The sequence below is a fragment of the Cannabis sativa genome, chromosome X (assembly GCF_029168945.1).
Source record: "Cannabis sativa cultivar Pink pepper isolate KNU-18-1 chromosome X, ASM2916894v1, whole genome shotgun sequence".
Classification (NCBI taxonomy): domain Eukaryota; kingdom Viridiplantae; phylum Streptophyta; class Magnoliopsida; order Rosales; family Cannabaceae; genus Cannabis; species Cannabis sativa.
The window spans coordinates 5,994,683-6,015,584 of NC_083610.1; the positions used below are offsets into that span (position 1 = coordinate 5,994,683).

Sequence of the window (20,902 nt, forward strand, 5' to 3'; positions counted from 1 at the left end):
ACCTTATTTTAAATTCTAACATGGTATCACAGTTACTTGTGATTAGGCGAGCCATGAAAGAGTTGTTTGTGATCTAGTGCCACTGGTAGAAAAAGACGAGCTAAACTTAAAAAACTTTTGTTGTCTCCTCCTTTAATCTCTATTTGAGACCTTTCGGCTAATGTGTGCCAATTTCTAGTGTTGGGGTCTTTGACCTGTTTTAAAAACATACAAATTTCTCAACGTGTACACCCATAAATTTCACGATATTTAGTCTTGTGGGATTCTTTCAAATGTCAGGTTCGGCCGTGTAGTCTCTTAAGATCGTTTGTTATACCCACACTTTCAAGGTCTATTCACCTTATTTCAAATTCTAATAAAAATTTATTTTATACAAAAATATAAAAAGCTAAAACTCATAATTTCAAACTTTTGAGAAAGTTAAAAATATCTAATTAGTTTTTGTCAAACTAACCCGAGATATAATTCCATCAAAATGTTTAAGACTTTTCACTAGAAAATTGTATGAATTTGTATTACTTAAAGCTAATTTTGAATAGATAGATAAGTGTGTGAGAAGGTAGATATTCAATCTCTAATTGTATAAGTTAAGAAAAACAGCTAATAATACTATTTTAAAAATTACAAACCAAAAGGTTATGTTTGTAATTATCTAAAAATGAGGGTTTAATTTAAACTCTTATTGAAAAGATTTGATGCACTCAAAATTGGTGTAATTTTTGTATTTTTTCTATTGTGTTGAGGACTAAACTAATAAAAGTTTTGTACTATTATTCTAACCAACATTACTAATAACTTTCCTAGAATTTTATTTTTAAAATATTCTATTATCTATAATATCTTCTCAAAAATATTCTTTTATGTGGATTTGATTCTTGGATGCATCCTTTAAAAACACACCATTACAAAATTACACAACTAACAATACAAAAGAGACAAAAATGGCACAAAAAAACAAAAACTCATGGAAACAAAATTAAGACTAAAAACTGTTTTTTAACCTTATCTTTTGTGTCATTAATTGTTTGAACTTTTTGTTTTAAAAAATTAATTGTCCTAAGACAATGCAACATATTCACCTTTTTCAACCAAAATTATTTAAAATCAACCCTAAAGAGGAATCCAACAAAACATGATTATTAAATTTTGATAACACACTAAGACAATCACACTCAAAAATAATTTTATAAAAACCAAGTATAAGACATTGGTTGCCAACACATCTAAGAGCTAAAGCTTCAGCTATTTTTGGTGGATAGCCTCCTTCCAAGAACCAAGAGGTCGATACCAAGACCTCTCCTTTTTCATTTCTGGCAACCATCCCCAAGTCGTAGCAATCTGAGAATAAGTTCAAAGTTACATCAGTGTTGACCTTAACGAAACCTAACGGAGGCGGCACCCAATGGGTAATTATCTCTTGACGAGGCATGTGAGAAACCGACGAATCGCCAATCGGCGTCCTTTCTTCCTCCAAACTGGGTAAATCATTATTGTGTTGGTAGTCCAACATTAAAATGTGAGCCCAATTAATCACCAACTCGGAAGAAAGAATCTTCTAGTTATGTACCCATTTGTTTCTTTGAAACTAACATCGCCAAAGAATAACCAAAACCTGCCCAATTTGTTTCGTATGGAGAGGATCAATAAATTGGTGAATAAAACTCAAAAAATTCGTGCACACCGCGAGGGGATCACCAATCTTGAAACCATTCAACTTTTGACAAAGAGTAAAGGAAGAACAGCCCCACAAGGCATGGTGAGTTGTTTCCAATTAATCATCACATAAAGGTCATAAACCATCATTTAAAAGACCATGGCTAATGAGATTACCTTTTGTAGAGATCCAATTCAAGGACATTTTCCAAGCGAAATATTTGATCTTAGGATGAATGTTAAACTCCCAAAGTTTCTTCCACCAACCAGAGAAACCTGTAGAGAAAAAGGATTTATCCAAACCCTCCAAATGAAGAGCCAACCAATAACCACTTTTCACATTATAAAAGCCCGAAGAGTCATGGCCCCAAACTAACTTGTCTCGAGTAAGAAAAATGGGCCACAGGACGGAGAGAATGGCCAAAAAAAAAAACAAAAAAAAAACTTCATGAGGAAAAAAGGACTCACAAACTAGAGGCATATTCCAACCTCCAAAAGGGGAACAAAGACTAGCCATAACATTATCAATGCCAAGGGTCAAAGAGGAAAAAAATTAATTTTGAAGCTCCTTGTTTTGTAAAAAAATTCAGGTGAAAGATTGTTTTAGATCTAGTTACATTCAAAATATTTTTATTAAATTTGGTTCCGAAAAAGTTTAGTTTTAACCTTTTGGGTAAACATATATTTTTTGTTGAACTATGAGTCTTGTAGAGTTTTGTCATCTATTTTTTTTTAACTAAAACTCCCTTCAAATTTTTTTGTGTGCCCAAAATCTCTTCGGCCTAAGATAATCACTGCAAAAGCAAACATGTTTGATTTGTTACATTTCATTAATTTTTTATCAAATAATTTGTTAATAAAGCTACAATTCACTAATAATTATAGTGTGAATGTCTATTTCACTAACTAAAGTTAGTTAAATAATGACCGTGAGGTCTAAGTTATGCTATCAATCAACGTTTTCATTTCAAAAAAATAAAACTAAAGTTAGTTAAATCATATTTATCGACACTTAATATATACAAATATTAGTTCTAAAAATAAATATACATATTCTAAAATTTGTCATGTATTTCTCTTAAACTCTTAAATTACGCTATATTAATACCATACTAAATATCAATGTTGCAATAATAATTTTTTAAAAAGTAAACAAAATTCAACAAAAATAATATATTTGCAATGAATTCAATAATTTTGATTACACAAAAAACTTAGAAATGCAAAACAAAAGACCCCAAGTTCATAAAGAAATATGTGTTGATTTCAATTTTTTCTAGGAAATCTTCTTATTGTAACAAGCTAAGCTCTTTGTCATTCGCCAAATAGAGTTACACATGATGAATTAGCAATTCGTACACTTAAGATCGATAGCGAGCTAGTTTAAATTTTCCATCTTTTCACTATAATTTCTTATACTCCGATTAATAAATATGGTTCAATATGATAAATTAGCTAGTTTACATCTTCCACCTTTTTACTATAATGTCTTAAACTCCAATTCAATGAAAACTTCATTGTTCAAAGGAAAAATAAACCCTTTATAGAAATCCAAACAAGTAACACATTGATACAAAACACAAGCTCAAAAATGAGAAGAGAGATAATTACTAAATGCTACTTTTCTTATAAAAGATGAAATGATTATCTCAAACTAATAATACCAACAAATAAAAAAAAATACCCCACAGAGCAATTTTTTTTTAACTCGGAGGCATAATGAATAATAATAATAATGCAAATTACAATATTGCCCCTCTTGTCAAATGCAATGCAACAATGAATAATGATTCAATCCTATATTCCCTTCCCTAACCAACCAACCAACCAAACCATCTAAAAACACAATAAAAACTCTACAATAATGTGTTCTATATAATAATAAGTACATTAAACCAAGTGGGCAAAAGAACTATATTTATATATATATATATATATTTCTATATATATTAATTATATGAAGTGTTTAGCATCATCATATGATCATGTTTTGGTCTTAAACTTTCTTTGAGATTTCAAATCAACCACAATGACACTGATGTTGTCTTTGCTTCCTTTCTGAAGGGCTCGATTCGAAAGATACTCTGCAGCTGCTTGTGCTGCAGGATCGATGTCCTCGCCTCTCCTCTCCAAAGGAAGTGTACCGCCGTTCTTTTTGTGCCATATAAGTATTCGTTTCCTAGCCAATTCACATACTTCTTCGTTCGTCATGACATCCCATAGACCGTCGCTTGCTAGAATTAGGCAATCGTCTTCTTTTGCTCGGGGAAGGAATGTCACTTCTGGTTCGGGAATGATCCATGGTTTTAAGTATCTATCACCTGAAATCAACAAGTTCTTCAACTATGATAGAGTTCACATTTTACGCTATGCTCGGGTAATTCGCTTAGTGAGTAGGTGGAATGGGATTCAAACTTATGGATATGCATTAGACCCTTATGATTCTACTCAAAGCAACAAGTTCTTCAAGTATAGGCTCGAAAATACTAAAACTAATGCCCGAAATGAAAAAATAGCCTACGAATTAGGGTGTCGAGTATTTTTGACTAAATCTTGGGTGTGTTAGAGAAGGCGTGACACTAGATTATTCTTAATGAAACCCTGATGAAGACATAATGTATTGAGAATTTCGCTAAAATTTAGGCTAATTAAATCAAAAAAACCGAGCATTTGAGAACAAAAGAAAGAAACTACAACGAAGTACGCACCAATTGATCTCGACATAGCCAAAACGCCAAACACACGGTGTCCATTCCATTGTATGACTTTGCCTCCAGATGCTTCAATCCTAGCATATTCATCTTCCCTGTTTGGCTGAGAACAGAATCTAATAATTAGTTTTAAACCGAAAGGGCGATATGTAACAAAACATAACTATAAGGAAAGTTACTTTATGATCAGCTGAGAGAGCAATAGCTTCTTTCCCACGACAAAGAACCGCTCTAGAATCTCCACAGTTTGCTACTATGATATGAGACGAGCAAATAACAGCAACAACCGCAGTAGAACCAACGGTTTCTGGGGCAATGGGATCAAGACTAGCTTGTCCTCCAACTTCAGCATCAATCTTAAGAAAACAATTCATGAATGCCTTTCTCCATTGCTCTTCACAACTATCCTTAATTCTACCATGAATTAGGCCTTCTTTAATGTACTCTATCTCCTCCATCATTGCTAAATGGAGGCGTTCGCGACAATAGTTTGCAACCTTAATGAAAACAAACAAGTAAACAAACTCTATTGTCATGAAAAAGAAACAAAATTCATAATAGAGTGTCAAGTATTTTCGATATGGTACCTGAGAACCTCCATGACCGTCGTATACACCAAAGAAATGAGCAGTTTGATGAGACAAATACTTGTTCATCATGTCATCGATTACTCGATCACCAATCAACATTTGGATTGGAATTTTTAAAAGATGAGGTACAGAAGCAACTGCATCTTCCATCTCAGGTCTTCTACCACAAACCGAAGTATATCCCCAAAGAGGAACATAATCCACCTCATAAACACTACGAACCACCACTCCCCCTTTCTCCACAGACAATGGTTTCGAGCAAGAACCATCACCACCACCACAACCGATTTCTTCAATCCTAACCGAGACAGTATCACCAACAACATTTGACTCCCCTAAACTTGTGATCTTAGCAACAACATCAACACTATAAAGACTCTTCTCAATATCAACAGAACTTAATGTTGTTGTTGTTGCTCCCACATCAGTAATAGCCTCAAAACCGAAAAAATCCTCTAAACTACTACACTCACTAGCCACAGAGCCCGAACCATCAAGAACTTGATCACCCTCAACCGATAAACAATCTTCTTCCTCACTTTCACGAGAATCATCAACAGAAGAAACACAATTACTTTTGTTTTGAGATATCATATCTAAACCATTAATAACACTACTACTACTACAATCACAATCACAATCCTCCTCCTCCTCCTCTTCGGGGCAACTACTACTACTCGGTTCTACTATCGCCTTATTAGGCACAACAACAACAGAATCAGATAGCAAATCAGTAGTATCTGTCATTAGCTTAAGTCTTGTGACATCCATGTTATGATTAGTAGTAGTAGTAGTAGCAACTATGGTTGAGTTATCACAGACTGAATTGCCTACTCTAAATGGCACTGCAACCGCAGGAGACATCTCCTCCATCAAAAATCTTATCTTTCAAGTACAAAAAGTTACCCCAAAAACCCTCCAAAAAAGCTACACAACTTGTCATTTTTTTTCAACTAAACTATCACAACAACAACACTCTACTCCTTTTTCTAACAATGATGATATTGGAATGTGAATAATAATGGTACCATTTTCCATTTGCCTAATAATAACAATAAATAATAATAATCAACTCAATTAAGACTTAAAGTTCTGAACTTTATGAGCTTAAAGGGTATGAAAATGAAAAGGGTATTGAGATCTAAAGTCAACAACAATGGATCCCAACTTCCATTTTTGTGAAACTTTAGCTTAAAATAGATAAAAATAGAGATACCCTTTTAAGCTTTGCTGTCAATTTCTTCTTCTCTACACTCTTCTTCTTTATTATCTACACCAAGAAACAACCACAAATCTACTTTAAATAAATCATTCAATTAGTTATATAATAATTAAACAATAAAGATTAAAACTTGAAACTAAGGCAAGACCTTATCTCCAAACACAAGAAAGAAAGATAGAAGAAGAAAAGGGATCATGAGAAAGAAGCCAAAGAAAGCTACAGTCCCAAAAAATCACAGGGAAAAAACCCTATTAAAGAAACCATCTTTATTTTATTTTCATTTGAGTTCCCTGGATCCAAGGCAACCCATCTGAACCTCTTGTAATTCAACTCTCTCTCTCTCTCTCTTAAATAATTACAAAGAGAAAGAAGATGAAAGAAAGAAAAACTACCTAATTTGTCAACTCTTGAGTCTTTCTTTCAAAGACTTGTTCTTTTTATCATAATATTATATAAATTATTTATATATATAAACCCCATGAAAATAATCCAGAAGAATCAGCAAACAAAATAGAAGGAAATGCTTACTTACCACTTAATTATAGACAAGAAAAGTAAAGAAAGAAGACTTTTTTTTCTTTTTCTTTTGGTTCTTTCATGATTTTTCTTATATATACACATGAAAATAATATATAAAAATAAAATCTTGGTGTGGGGTTGAGATTTGGAGAAGCAAAGAAAGAGAGTGGATGAGAAAAGATTAAAAATTTAGAAAAGACAAGAGAGAAAGAGAGAGTTAGTGAGAGAGAGAAAGAGTGAGAATGAAATGGACACATGTCAAATCTTGAAGAGCACATTAAAGCATCTCCACCCATATCAAAGCTTTTTTTTTCTAATCCAAAACTTTATATAAATCTATGTAATTAGTATTTTTTGATATGTATTAAAGTATATTTTTAAGTTTTTTTTATTGAAAATTATTCTTAAATTATTAAAATTATTAAATTTAAGAGTATTTATATAATTTATTTAATTTTGTAATTGTTCATGTACTAAATTATGTTTTTTAAATTTTAATATCTACCAAATTATATCTTTTGAACTTTGATATATAGAAAATTAAGCCATTGAATTTTTATTCATGTTGAACTTTTTTTTACCAAAATTAAAAAAAAAAAAAAAAAGTCTTTAAATTCAATATTATCAATAGTTTAAAGAAAATTTTTAACAAAAAAAAAAATTAGAAAATACAATACTAAATTTTGAGGGCAAAAATCCTAATTACATATTATTTTTGGTAAAAAAAAAAACTACCCTTATATATTTAAAGTTTTTATATATATACTTATGATATTCATTCAAATTAAAAAAAAAAATTGTATAAAAGTAATCGAAAAATAATATCAAAACAATAAAAAGATAATATACAAATAACAAAAAATTAACAATAAAATTATAAGAGCACAATAAAAAAATACATCAAAATACTGTATTTTTTGTAAATAAAATCAAAAAAACCGTAAAAATTATTTAAAATTTTGCATGACTATATTTTTGTTATTTTTTTTTTATCATTTTTATGTATTTATAAAATTATCTCATTTATTTGTTAAGATTATTTTCATTTTTGACAAATTTAAAGCTGGAAGATTTGGTTAGATTTTGTTTATATGGATTGATGAGAATCAAGTTTGATTTGAGAGAATAAGAATTAGGAACCCAAAAATTTAATGGGGTTCCATTTTTCTCCCTCTTACTCTAAGATTAAGTTAATAATGTAATCTTTACAAGCTTATGTTAATTAAATAAATAAATAAAAAGCAAAGTGTTTATAATAAATCAAATTAGACTTTAAGATTATAAGACTATGTTTGGAAGTTGAATTTTGACAAGAAAAAAATATTAAAAAAATAAAAATAGAACAAAAATATTATATTTGGTAGAAAAAAAATTAAATCAAAAAACGCTCAATTTAACAAAATTTTCCATTTCATACTTGAAAAATTAATTTTTTTTCCCACACTTTTTTTTATTATTATTATTTTCGCCAAAATTCAACTTCTAAATATAACTAAAAGATTTCTTGGTATCTAAGACAATTCAAATATATCAAATAAATTTTTAGCAAAATCTACTTAACTACATTAAAAGCAATATAGTTAAATGTTAAAAAAAATTACAAGCCAAAAACAATTTAAAATTAACTAACTTATATAACAATATTAATTAAATCATTTAAGTCAATGTAATCTTTTGTTCAATTAAACATAGTTGTAATCAATGTATTATTAGCTTTTGACTCATGTATTGTCCTATTAAGCTCTCAAATAGTTTTTAGATTTTAAAATGACAGGTGGACTAACTCATGACTTTAGGCAAATGTTGGAAAAGAATGTATTAACTTTTTCAATTAGTCAAATTTATTATTTTAAAAAATGATACCACAACATATAATGTTTTAACTTTAAATACATATTTTGAGTACATATATTATTACTATTTTACAATATTATTATTAGTTATTAGTGATGCTCAATATTACAACAAGATAACTTTTTATGAATGATTTATAAGGAAAAATTTACAGTACATCCATCTAATTCGTTATTTAGGAAAGTTGTATATATTTTTTTGTATGAATGTCTTTCTTATAATTATTAAAGGTTATTGGTAAATTTTTTTGAATAATTTACATTGTCCAAAAAAAATTAATATTTATTATACACATGATTGTTTTATCTTATACATAAAGTAAATATTTAAACTTTACTTTTTTATACCGTAAACTATTCACAATTTACTGAAAACTTACAAATAATCTTAAATAACTACAACGTATATAATTATGAAAAAATAATTTGACTTAAAAATATTCTTAAATGTCAAAATAAATATGAAAAATTTATAATAATTATTAAATTAAAATATATAAAATTCTTTATTTTTATGGAAATTGGTAATAAAGTAATAGGGAAATCACCTCATATATTATTTTTAATTTTTTTTTTTCAAATTTACAGTTTGAATTGCTTCGGTAGTTTTTATGTAAGTTGCTATGTAAATTTAACTTGCGATTTATGTTGCTTTGATAGTTGCTATATAGAGTTTCATGTGGATTTTCGTAAAAATACAAAAAAAATTATTTTAAAGTAAAAATAAAAAAAGTAATTTGTGATATAAATATCTAAGTTTAACTCTCGGATGCAAATAAATACTTAAGTTTAATTTTTAGCCGTAATAATACACAAGTTATAATTCTTGAACATCTGTAGGTACATGTTAAGTGTTAAACGTGGCAATCCCTGATTGGTCCAACTCATTAAATTTTTATTTTAGTTTAAATATACCGATAAGAAAATAACACGTAGATAATAACTTGACAATTAACAGTCAGTTACTTACGGAGTTCCAAAAATATAACTTAGATATTAAAACTACAAAAAATTAAACTTAAATATTTATTTGTAATTAAAAATTAAGCTTAATTATTTATACTACAAATTACTCAAATAAAAAAACCTTATAATATGCACTTTCTAAAAAATTTCTCTTCTTCCCTCAAAAAAAAAAATAAAAATAAAAAATTTCTCTTCTTGAAGTACAAGTAAGTCATAAGAATAATTTAATACTTTTATCCAAGAGTGAAAAAGCAAAACAAATAATTTATTAGCACCACACAATAACTAACTCACTACTATTTAATTTTATTTTCTTCCTCTTCTCATTTATATAGTACAATTTATTACTAAAATCCAAGACTTGAGGAGTTCCTCCAAAAATAAGAAACATTCTTTTTCAATCATAATTGACTTGATTATCATTATACCATACTCTTTTTACTCTTCTTTTAATAATGAACTTTATGGAAATATTCATTAATTAATTACTACTTTTTATTTATTTATTTTATCTATAACTTGTGGAGGAGGAGATGATACATAATAAATAATGTTTTGACTTGTGTTTGTGAAACCATGATAACAGACTCAGTGATTTGATTTGCATTGAAAAAGGTTCTTGTTGAGACATATAACATGGTTGAACAGAAAAACATCATCGAAAATATGTAGCTAATGGGGACAATTTTTCTTTCTTTTTTTTTTTTAAGATAAAATCTAAAAGGGTACAATGTATCTAGTACCATTATGAATAGGTTATCTTATTGCTCAAAAATAAAAATAAAAATCTTGTTGGCAAATAAATGTGCCCATTTTTTATTGCTTGAATTTATTGGTAGGATATAATTTGAGGAAATAAAAGTGTTTAAATATGTGTGATAAGAACTCTTAAGGTATTGCCGAAGATTGAATCATAGTAAAATCAGATATGAGACTCCTATAACTTAAATGTAATCTATAAGATTGTCAATATGACCGAAAAGGTAGGGAAATGGAAAAAGAATTTACACCACATGATCTCATTTTAGTTAATAATAAAAAAAAAATTGTTTAAATAATAAATAAAAAAAAATAGTAAAGATATATGGGTGCACCTTCTTCTAGTTTTTCCACTTGAATAGTTACAATTTTAGTTTATTCATATGAGGGTATATTTTATAATTATTTACAATATATTGTATATTTTTTTTTTGTTTAAAATAATTTTTTTGTGATGAAAATAAAATTTTAAATAATTATGATTTATACTGTTATATAAGAAAAAGTTAAAATATACTTATTTATGTTTAATAACAAGAGGGGAATACACTAGTATTGCTATTTTAAAGAAGGCTAATTAAGATTTTTTTTCTCCCCGAACTTTGACATGTACCAAATTATGCTCATTGAATTTTTTTAGCCGTTAAAAATTCTCCCTGAACTATTGAGATTGTTAGATTTAAGGACTTTTGTCTAATTTCATTCAATTTTACTATTTTCAGTGATTGTTTATGTACTAAACCATGATCCCCAGACTTTAATATCTACCAAATCATGCCCTCAAATTTTGATATGTACTAAATCATGCCCCCTGAACTTTCATCCATGTTAGAATTTTTTTACTAAAATTAGACAAAAATCTGTAAATTCAACAATCTCAATAGTTCAGGGCGTATTTTTAACGACTTTAAAAGTTTAGGGGGCATGATTTGGTACATGTCAAAGTTCAGGGAAAAAAAAAATCCTAATTAGCCTTTAAAGAATGTATACTTGTTATCCTTGAAAATTAGCATAATTTAATGATGCATCACTAATTATTGGCAAACATGACATTAGTTTCATTTAAACGACATTAGTACTATTTGTGATAACATTTAGATAATTAACAATTTTCAAGAGTCACGCTTTATTAAATTATTTGGCGATACAAATAATCCGTCCATCGCAATTTTAATTTTTTATGATGGTGATGTAGTATGATTTAAAAATCTATGTAATATGAAAGCAAATAAAAAATTTACTCAAACTACCGTAATTATTTAGTGATTTTGATTTTTTATGCATACATTAGGAGGAAATTTTTCCTCTCTCTCTCCCTCTCCCTCTCCCTCCCTCCCCCTCCCTCTCCCTCCCTCCTCTCTCTCTCTCTCTCTCTCTCTCTCTCTCTCTCTCTCTCTCTCTCTCTCTCTCTCTCTCTCTCTCTCTCTCTCTCTCTCTCTCTCTCTCTCTCTCTCTCTCTCTCTCTCTCTCTCTCTCTCTCTCTCTCTCTCTCTCTCTCGAGGGCGGTTTGTAGGTGGGTGGGTGAAGATGGCAATTTTTTGGTCGGGCCCAATGTCGTCCGATGGGTACCTGATGCCTTTGTGTTTATATTGAATATGAGTGTATGGGTGTCGGCCCCGATGCCGTCCGATGGGTACCCGATGACATGTGGGTGTCGGGCCCGATGTGGGCCCAAAGCTGTCCGATGGGTACCCGATGGCTTTGTGTTTATATTGAATATGGGTTTCGGGTCCGATATGGGCCCGATGTCGTCCGATGGGGGGTGCCCGATGGCATGAGTTTTGGGTTTAATATGGGTTTTTTTGGTTGGGGTCTGATGTGAGCCCGATGTCCGTCCAATGTGGTGCTGCCGGTGATTTGTTGCCACGCCAGTTGGGTCTTCGGTCGGTCGTGGCGGTCAATGGGTGGGTGGGTGATGATGGTTGAGGGTTGGGGCGATTTTTCAGAGAGAGAGAGAGAGAGAGAGAGAGAGAGAGAGAGAGAGAGAGAGAGAGAGAGAGAGAGAGTAATTATTGACTTATCTTACCAATATTAGGTTTAGGGGAAAAATTTCTCCCTAATGTAAGTATAAAAGATCAAAATTCCCTAAATAGAAATAAATAAACAAGTATATTCTCTAAATAGAAATAGATATTCTTTGTAGTGTGGTTTGAAGTTTGAACTTTGAAGTGTATGTATTGTGAAAGCGATTTGAAAATTTGCTTAAACTTAGCACTAAAACCACTTAGACTGCAAACAATTTTAATTTACATAAAAGTATTTGAAGAGAAAAGAGAAAAAAAGAAAAGTTATTATAGAGCAACTTAAAATATTTACCTAATCAGATATACATTGGGATTAGGTCATGTAATGTATAACCTTTATATTGAGGAATCCAATTCAAATGGCCTAACTTTGTCTCTTATGTTGTGTTTTTAGGCACCAGAGATGAATTGAGGAGACCAAATTATTTATGGAAATTGCATTAGACAAAATGAAAAATTAGAATAATAATTAGAATAATAATAATAATAAAAAGAATTAAATTCTATAATTTTGATATGAATCTTAGCTATTTGTATCATTTAACTCTAGACGAGACTTAGGTCTTTCAACCCAAAACATCATATTTAGAAATTAGATTTCACATAAAAATGTATAAAAAGAAATATGGAGAAAGAAAGGAGAGGGAGAAAATCAAACACTTTCTAAAGTATTTTCTTCAAAATAATTATCTGTTCATTATATAGATAAAAAATTTAAGAGTAATAATTATTTTCATTACAAAAATATAAATATATTTGCCAAAGGATCAAAAATATTAAAAATAACTTTTTAAAAACTTTGAGATCTAACAAAGACAAATACTACAATTTTTATGTGATTAGAATATTAATGTACTACTTAATGAAAGACGTTAAAATTTGAATAGAAAAGCAAAAATCCTACCCTTAATGAGAGGAAAAAAAAGTGATAGTAGCATAATTTTTATTTATACAATTCTTTTTACTAATAGCAATAAGCTAAAATAATAGTCTTCAATACAATCGAAACATCTCCCGCATTGAAGACACAACCAAGATTAAAATTAAAAAAACGAGTCTAATCAACTATCTTATTCTCGGATCGTTTCACAAAAAAATTAAAAATAAAATCAAATAAAAAAATTCCAACATCACATTTAACCTTAATAATACTTATATTCAACTTCATCTACCGTTCAAAAGACACAATAGTAGAAACTTAAGACTCAAGTTACTATGCGAAAAAAACTTAAGAATTAATTTGCTAATTTATATAGCAAAAAGGAAATTTCTTTATATTTTATCGAAGAAGCAAATAAAATAAAGAAAAATAATCCACAAGTAATTAGGGATGCAACAAACACATGCCATTACAATTTAAGCCACTTTAAGGCAAAAACGTAAGGAATAATAATAACTGAGGCAAATTTTGTTACCACAACAACAACTTTTCTCCATGACCAATAATAGTCTTCTTCTTCTTCTTTTTAATTATTACCCCATTTTTTAAAGGGGAATAATATATTCTTTAACAATGAAAGGAAAGGACATGGAGTTTCTGAGTAGTAATAGTAGTAGTTTTAGTTTGTTGTTCTTAAAAAATTCTTAAAAATCACATAATATTTTTTTGACCAGATACTGCCACTAGTGAAGGCAAGTAAGTGTGGTGTGTGTGCCACTCATCTGCCAACCTGGGCAGCCAAGAAAAGCTCCAAATGTTTCTGTCCTAAGTTGCTAAAATCTAATTCACAATAACTTATTTTTTTTCGTTTTTTTTTTTTTTGAAAAAACTAAAGTCGTCGTCGTCGTCTTCTTCTTCTCTCCTTTCCTTTTGCCCCCTCAACTGTAGGGTTATACCGGCTTTTCTTTCTTTCTTTTTTCTTTTTTTTTTTTTTATATGAAGCTCTTCGAAAACTACTACTGTACACTTATATGGTTGGTTGGTCCACAACATATATAAGCACTTTTTAACCTATTATTATAGTATGCATCTTCGATTCAATCTTCTGTTTTCGGGGTTTTGATCTCATGATTACTTAAATTAAGGTAACATGGGATCACCTGTTGATGCAAGCATTTGTATTTCGATTTCCTCCTGTGCCTGTTTTGTTACATGCTCTCTGCGTGCCTCGCCTGCAGATTTTGAAATGAAACAGAATAAAGAATGAGTTTATGTTTTGATTCATTGAATTATTAAATAAAATGAAAAAGCATAGAAGTTGGAAATGCATACCGAGAGATTGGCGAAGCCCTTTTACAGCATCGAAATTCTTGTATGTATAGCCAACAAAGCTTAAATCTTTAGGAGTTAAGAGCAACTGCCATGAAATTATAAGATGTATGTAGTAAAAGGTCATAATGTGTTATAGAAAGAACAAGAGGCAAAAAGAAATTAATAAAGAGAGTAGAAATCTATGGCATTAATTAACTGTCTTAACAGCGAAAAAATCGACTCCATAAGAGCAAAAAGAATTCTTAGAAAACGATGTGCATAATTCTATTTAATTCAAAATAATCAATTTATATCATTAGAAAGCAATTTAAAGAGACATTTCCAAGGAAAATTATAGAATCTAAAAATAAATAACTGAAATAATGTTGCGAACCTTTCGGGAGGGTCCAGAGCCACTTCTTGAGGGAGTTGGAGCATCCAACTGATTACAAAAGCAAAACAATAATGTTATTATTAGTAAGCACAATAAAGAAACAAGCAACAATAATGAGGAAAATAAAGAAATACAATAGCATAGAGACTGCATAAATACTTCATCAAACTTCATGAAGTTCTGGGTATCAAGCTCTCCATTGACTTCTGGTTTAAAAGCTGCTTCCATTTCATAGAGTTTATCCCACATGACGCCATTGAACCAAGGGTGAGACTGGTACAATAGAGTAATGTGTTATTACTTTAATAAGGAATTGAAGAAGGAATCTTTAGAAACCTTTTAAAATTAAGAAGAAAAGAAAAAAAAAACACCATACCTTAATTTGGTGTGCCCCTCCAGTACCTAGCCTATGATCAACATCACAGAGCAACCTACAAATCAGATCCTTAGCCTCAGGTGTCAACCTTGCATCTTCTGGGAATTGCAGGTGGGTTCTCCAATGAACAATCTGACAGAAATAGGAGAAACGAATAAAGATACAATGCATTCATGCATATCTATCAAGTTAAATAGACATGATAACCAGGAGGTGAAGAAATGCCAAAAGATGTTGAGCTAAATTGACTGAAAGCCCAACCCCGGGTTGCCTAAGAGGCTTTCAATATTTATTAATTTTAAGTGAAAATTAGATATTAATGTTAATATTACTATAATTATGATTCCGTTTTGGAAACCATTTTCTCTTGATTTCTACTTAGTTTACATGAAAGAAAAGGTAAGGTGAATTTTCTAGTATATGGTTCACTCTCAGCGAGTTAGGCATGTTACCTTTCTGCAAGTAGCTATTGGTTCATCTGAATAAAATGGAGGATAACCAACAAGCATTTCGTACATAATTGCTCCAAGTGACCACCTACATTGAGTCCCAAAAGAATAAATACATTAAAAAGAAAACCAAAATAAAGTCCATTATAACAAATCAGGAACAGACTTGTTAGTGGATGAAGAGAGCAGGTAGCATCAAACTTGAATAAAGAAAAAACCCAATACTAACTACTCTCTAAAATGATTAATAAAACTAGAAACTAAGAGCAACACGGTTATAGCAGTGTAAAAAATGTGTCCAAAATTAACGATGTTATCCAAAAAAAGATATTCTAAATGAGTGTTGAGATTGAAAGAACTCGGAGAATATACAAAATGAAAAAGAAACTAACCAGTCACACTCCATTCCATATCCTTTCTTCAATAGTACTTCAGGAGCAATGTAGTCTGGAGTTCCCACAGTTGAAAATGCCTTCATAATAATTATTAAAATGAGAAAAAGTGAAAAGGTGTCAAAGGTGCACATAGACAAATCCTTCATACTTTATGAGTTAAAAATGTCCAATCAAACATGAGCTATTTTGTACATGCTATTTATTCTCCATTAAGCCAATCGGAAAAAATGCCATATTTGTTTATGCAAGTTAGCCTTTAAAGAAATACATAGACCATAAAGTTATTGTAAATTTTATTATTTATCCAGCTCAACAAAACTCTTTATACAATTGATTTAAAAATGCAAAACAGATAGTCAATTTCAACTAAAATAGTTGATATGGGAAGTCCACACATTACACTTGGCTCAAGAAAACAAAAGTAAAAAGATGTGTGACATCAAAGATATTATGGCTCAGGACTATTTCAAATACAAAAATAATGAGAGTTCTATATCCTAACCATTGAAAGTTGAAACTATTTAGCTAACTTATATAAAGGTAACTTTTTCATTAAAAATAAAAACTAGAAGAAGGTATAATAAAAAATAATAAAAAACGTGAAATTTTTGAAGCCATTAGATAGTGCGCTTAAAGATAATGTAGAGAACTACTCTCAAATCAAGTTGAATGTACTAAATTAACGAGTCAGTGAAGATACCATACCAATTTCCTCCTGTTCATCTGCCAATGCTGAAGCTGTTCACGAGGGCTCCTCCAGCTTTTCCTATTATCCGCCTCAGTTCCATCGATATCCATTGCTTCTGTCATATTTTCATCACCCATAGTTCTATTTTCATGCAGTGCAGGCAAAGTTGTACAATCAAGAGGTTTACACAGGCCAAAATCTGAGAGTTTCATGTGACCATATTTATCCAGAAGAAGGTTGTCGGGTTTGATGTCTCTGGAAAGACAGCAAACTTTGAACTAGTGAGACAGATTAAATACCTGGTATGTAACAAATATCAACCAAAATAACCACAAAATCTTCTATCTAAAACTATGTTTTGAGACAAAATGGAATAATTTGGACCTATGAATATAGTTGTGCTTGTGAATAGATTCTATGGCAAGCACACTCTGCGCAATGTAAAATCTAGCCACGTCTTCGGGTAAGGTATCTTCCCTCATCAGCAAAGTCATCATGTCCCCACCAGGCAGATATTCCATAATCAAATACAGGTATTCAGCATCCTGGAACGAATAGTAAAGCTTCACTATGCAATGGCTACCAACTTCAGCCAGCAAATTTCTCTCAGCTTTAACATGTTCAACCTACAGAAGAACAAAAGATATCATCAGAACAAAGTAAATGCTATTTTGAATAATGTAAAACAATAAATATATATTAAATATTAGACTAAAAAGAGAAAAACAAGACAGCATATTTACACGGATGAACCAATAATATATTAAAAAAGATCAACTTTTCATAGCAGTACCATGTTATATAGAAAGATCAACATAAAATTTATGGTCTTTAACAAGTGAAATTGTAATTAAAAAATTAGTTACTTTCTAAGTTCTTAATTTTTTTTTAATTATACACTTGATTAAAGCAAATACAGATAAGCAACACAATAAATACTATACAGATAAGCAACACAATAAATACAAGTTCTAAGAGTGGCTGGACAAGGATTCTCAAATAACTAACACTCTAACAGAGCCAAACACTATATGTGATTAGTAGTTCTTATGAATGAAGTGATAGTTACACAACAAGCATGCTCACAATAATTTAATAAGGAAAATATTATAGCCAACTGCAGAGACAGGCTTAAGCATTGGTCATCACCTGTCCACGCATAAGCATTTCAGACTTCTTCAACTTTTTCATCGCGTAAATGTTGCCAGATTTTTTCTCCCTACATAATCGAACCTGTAATTCAAAATTTTACATGATAAATACATAAAATAAAACAATTGAATAAAAGGGCCTGTGTATTTAAAGATGAAAAAAGTCTGGCACGTCTTCCATAGCAAAATTTATTGATATGAAAAAAGAAAGCCATAAGAATCTGAGAGTCAAACTCAAATGACACGTTTCAAGAACTTCAACCTCGCCAAAGGCCCCCCTTCCAATGATGGTTAAAAGCTCAAAATCATCCACGCATATCTTGTGCCTTTTAAGCCGCATAAATTCTGTCTCCTTCCGTTCTAAATCTCTAATCAAGTTCATTTGTACGTCCTCAGGCACATCTGACGAAGCCAATTTCCTTTCTAACATCCATCGTCTGCAATACAAAATTTATCACAGAGAATGAAAATCAACATTGATTGCAGTACTTTAAGTATAAATAAACACAAATTTCATAAGCACCAAAGTCAGGTTTCTTTATTCATACACTTCATGGATAAAACATTGAGTACTGAAAAATGCACATAAATCATTACAAAAATTTATCCAAAATCACTGGATCAGAAATTTTATAACTGACATTCCAAGAACTAGTAATGAAATAAATCATTACATTTCACCAATCAAATGGATTTTCAGCAGCATTAAATCTGAAACAATACCTAAATTAAAACACCACAAATGAGTTCATTACTGAAACCATCAACAACTCTTAACTCTCAATGTCTGCACTTGTGATTTCAATGTACCAATAATCTCAGTAAACAAAACCTCGCCAAATTCAGTTGAAATAATTACAATACAATAAAAGTCCTGTTCTCGCACATTCTGTTTTATCACCTTTTTTCTCAGTCACCAAACACATTACTAACTAAAAAAACAAACAAAAACAAAGATCTAATAACAAGAATATCAGATAGCATGCCCTAAGCTAACAACAAAAATGAAATACAGTACATCCAAAATTCATAGCTCAAACAAAACATTTCTCCAGCTAATTAGCTCTTAACAGCCAAACAATAACAGAGAAAGAAAAAAAAACATATAATTCAACAACTGTGCAAGTAATGAGATTAATCATAATATCTCACCAATCATGTGGATTTTTAGCAGCATTAAATCTGAAACAATACCTAAATTATTATAACACCTAAACTTCAATCTCATTGTCAGAGAAAGTTCTTGTGATTTCAATGTACCAATAATTTCAGTAAACCAAACAACACAAGTTCAATTAAAATCATTACAACACAAAAAAAGTCCTGTTCTCGCACATTCTCTTTTCTCACTTATTTTCTCGGTCACCAAACACATAACTAACTGAAAAAACAAACAAAAACAAAGATCTAACAACAAGATTATCAGATATTACGCCCTAAGCTCACAAAAAAAAAAAAAAAAAAAAAAATACAGTACATCAAAAATTCATAGCTCAAACAAAACATTTCTCCAGCTAATTAGTTCTCAACTATAAAACAAGAACAGAATAAAAAAAATTACATATAATTCAAACAGACTCCAAAGCGCTACCTCTCTTTTCGCTCTTTAATGTTCTTCATCTGAGCTCTGTAATGATTCTCTATGAACTGTTTAGCTGCAGCAACCTTCTCCATAGTCAAACTCGAGCCCTGTACCTCTTCTCCGTTCTCTGATTCCTCAGGTAGATCCTCCATTTTTTGCTTTTCTCACTACTCTCTCTCTCTCTCTCACTCACACTTTCTCTCTCTAAACAGTACTAAGCAGCAGTAACAGCTTTCTCTCTCTAGAATTTGTGAAAACTGTGTGTGAAGAGCTCTTATTTATTGCTCCCCGAAAAAAAAAAAAAAAACTCAAAACCCATTTCTGCTTATGCTTTTCGCTGGCCTACCCCTATTCTTTAGGGACTGAAAATAATTCTCTGCTCTACGGTCCAGAAGAAGTTGTGTAGTCTAAACGAGTAGGGAAACGACACGTGTACAAACATGTAGTCGTGGCTGACGTGGAACCTTTGCATTGGGAAGAGCTTTTAAGGGATCGTTATTTGATTGGGTAGGTGATAAGTGGTGCTTCGTTGTTTTATTTTATCAATTTGGTTTCACGATTGCTGTCATGACTTCACGCATGTTGATTAGCGCGTGTGAAGGAATGAGTGTCGTTATCGGAGCTTTTGGTAGTGAAAGCAACGGTGTTGTGAGATGTAATTGGTGCGTGGTGTTCAGTCGCTGTGAGTGAGTGTGGTGGTTGTGAATTCTTTGGTCAGTGATTGGCTGTCTTTGCTTTCATACCCTCGTGTCATGCTTCGTTAATATCTTAAAAAAAAAGAGTAAAAAATAATATAGTGTAAAGTTGGAATAATCCTCTGTGATGAGGTGCACTGTAATCATTGTTGATAAAAGTGTGTGTTTTTTTAATTTTTTAATTTCGGTTGGGTTTATGTCTTTTACTATAAAACAAAATCTTGTCTACTCATTTTGTTTTATTTTTAAAGTGGGTTTAATTTTATTTTAATTTTTTGATTATGCAATTTTTAATTTAAAAAAATAATACTAATGAGAGCTTTCATATTGAAGAAAACAATAGGACCAAAGGACAAAAAATGTGGTTTTTAATAGTGTTAAGTTTTCATTAGTGAAGCAAAAGAAATTACTTAGCAAAATAGAATAAGATATTCATGTTTTTAATCAATAGACTGCATTTTTTACGGCTCTTTTATAAGTTTTAGGGGTTTTATTTTTAGTTATTTTTTATTATGAAAAAAAATAAATAACTATTATTGAAACGAATGCTCCCTCTAGATTCGCATTTCACTTTTATAAAACGAAAAAATTGAAGTGTTTTTTTATTTTGAAAAAGCAGATAATTTTTGTTGAAATAAATATTTTCTATGAATTGTCATTTTACCTTTATAAAACATAAAATTT

The 20,902-nt window shown here is 30.4% G+C and overlaps 2 protein-coding genes across 4 annotated transcripts; both read right to left on the reverse strand.

Moving 5' to 3' along the window:
* Positions 1-3,324: 3,324 nt before the first annotated feature.
* On the reverse strand, positions 3,325-6,863 carry LOC115706627 (protein phosphatase 2C 77). 3 transcript variants are annotated; one of them, XM_030634341.2, is made up of 5 exons: positions 6,709-6,863; positions 4,952-6,224; positions 4,544-4,861; positions 4,362-4,467; positions 3,325-3,974 (listed from the first exon to the last, which is right to left on the reverse strand). In XM_030634341.2, exons 2-5 carry the CDS (start codon positions 5,825-5,827, stop codon positions 3,637-3,639), a joined length of 1,638 nt encoding a protein of 545 aa, XP_030490201.2. In that variant the 5' UTR covers positions 5,828-6,224; positions 6,709-6,863; the 3' UTR covers positions 3,325-3,636. The 3 variants fall into 3 exon arrangements, with proteins under 3 accessions (XP_030490201.2, XP_030490215.2, XP_030490208.2); XM_030634355.2 differs by having other exon boundaries at positions 6,569-6,774; XM_030634348.2 differs by lacking the exon at positions 6,709-6,863 and adding an exon at positions 6,325-6,601.
* Positions 6,864-13,525: 6,662 nt separating this feature from the next.
* LOC115706676 (uncharacterized) lies at positions 13,526-19,855 on the reverse strand. Its single transcript, XM_030634392.2, has 12 exons — positions 19,533-19,855; positions 18,204-18,378; positions 17,940-18,023; positions 17,175-17,416; positions 16,808-17,045; positions 16,100-16,179; positions 15,711-15,795; positions 15,259-15,390; positions 15,042-15,155; positions 14,883-14,930; positions 14,510-14,594; positions 13,526-14,409 (listed from the first exon to the last, which is right to left on the reverse strand). Exons 1-12 carry the CDS (start codon positions 19,673-19,675, stop codon positions 14,318-14,320), a joined length of 1,518 nt encoding a protein of 505 aa, XP_030490252.2. The 5' UTR covers positions 19,676-19,855; the 3' UTR covers positions 13,526-14,317.
* Positions 19,856-20,902: the final 1,047 nt, after the last annotated feature.

What these genes read in the sequence shown, in the direction of transcription:
- LOC115706627 (XM_030634341.2), bottom strand. Translation starts at nt 5,827, where the DNA reads ATGGAGGAGATGTCTCCTGCGGTTGCAGTGCCATTTAGAGTAGGCAAT. An exon ending in CTCTCTCAGCTGATCATAAA is followed by an intron (nt 4,468 to 4,543) that starts GTAACTTTCCTT and finishes TTCTGTTCTCAG; the next exon opens with CCAAACAGGGAAGATGAATA. An exon ending in GGCTATGTCGAGATCAATTG is followed by an intron (nt 3,975 to 4,361) that starts GTGCGTACTTCG and finishes TGTTGATTTCAG; the next exon opens with GTGATAGATACTTAAAACCA.
- LOC115706676 (XM_030634392.2), bottom strand. Translation starts at nt 19,675, where the DNA reads ATGGAGGATCTACCTGAGGAATCAGAGAACGGAGAAGAGGTACAGGGC. An exon ending in AGATGAACAGGAGGAAATTG is followed by an intron (nt 16,180 to 16,807) that starts GTATGGTATCTT and finishes ATTATTATGAAG; the next exon opens with GCATTTTCAACTGTGGGAAC. An exon ending in CAATAGCTACTTGCAGAAAG is followed by an intron (nt 15,391 to 15,710) that starts GTAACATGCCTA and finishes TATTTCTGTCAG; the next exon opens with ATTGTTCATTGGAGAACCCA.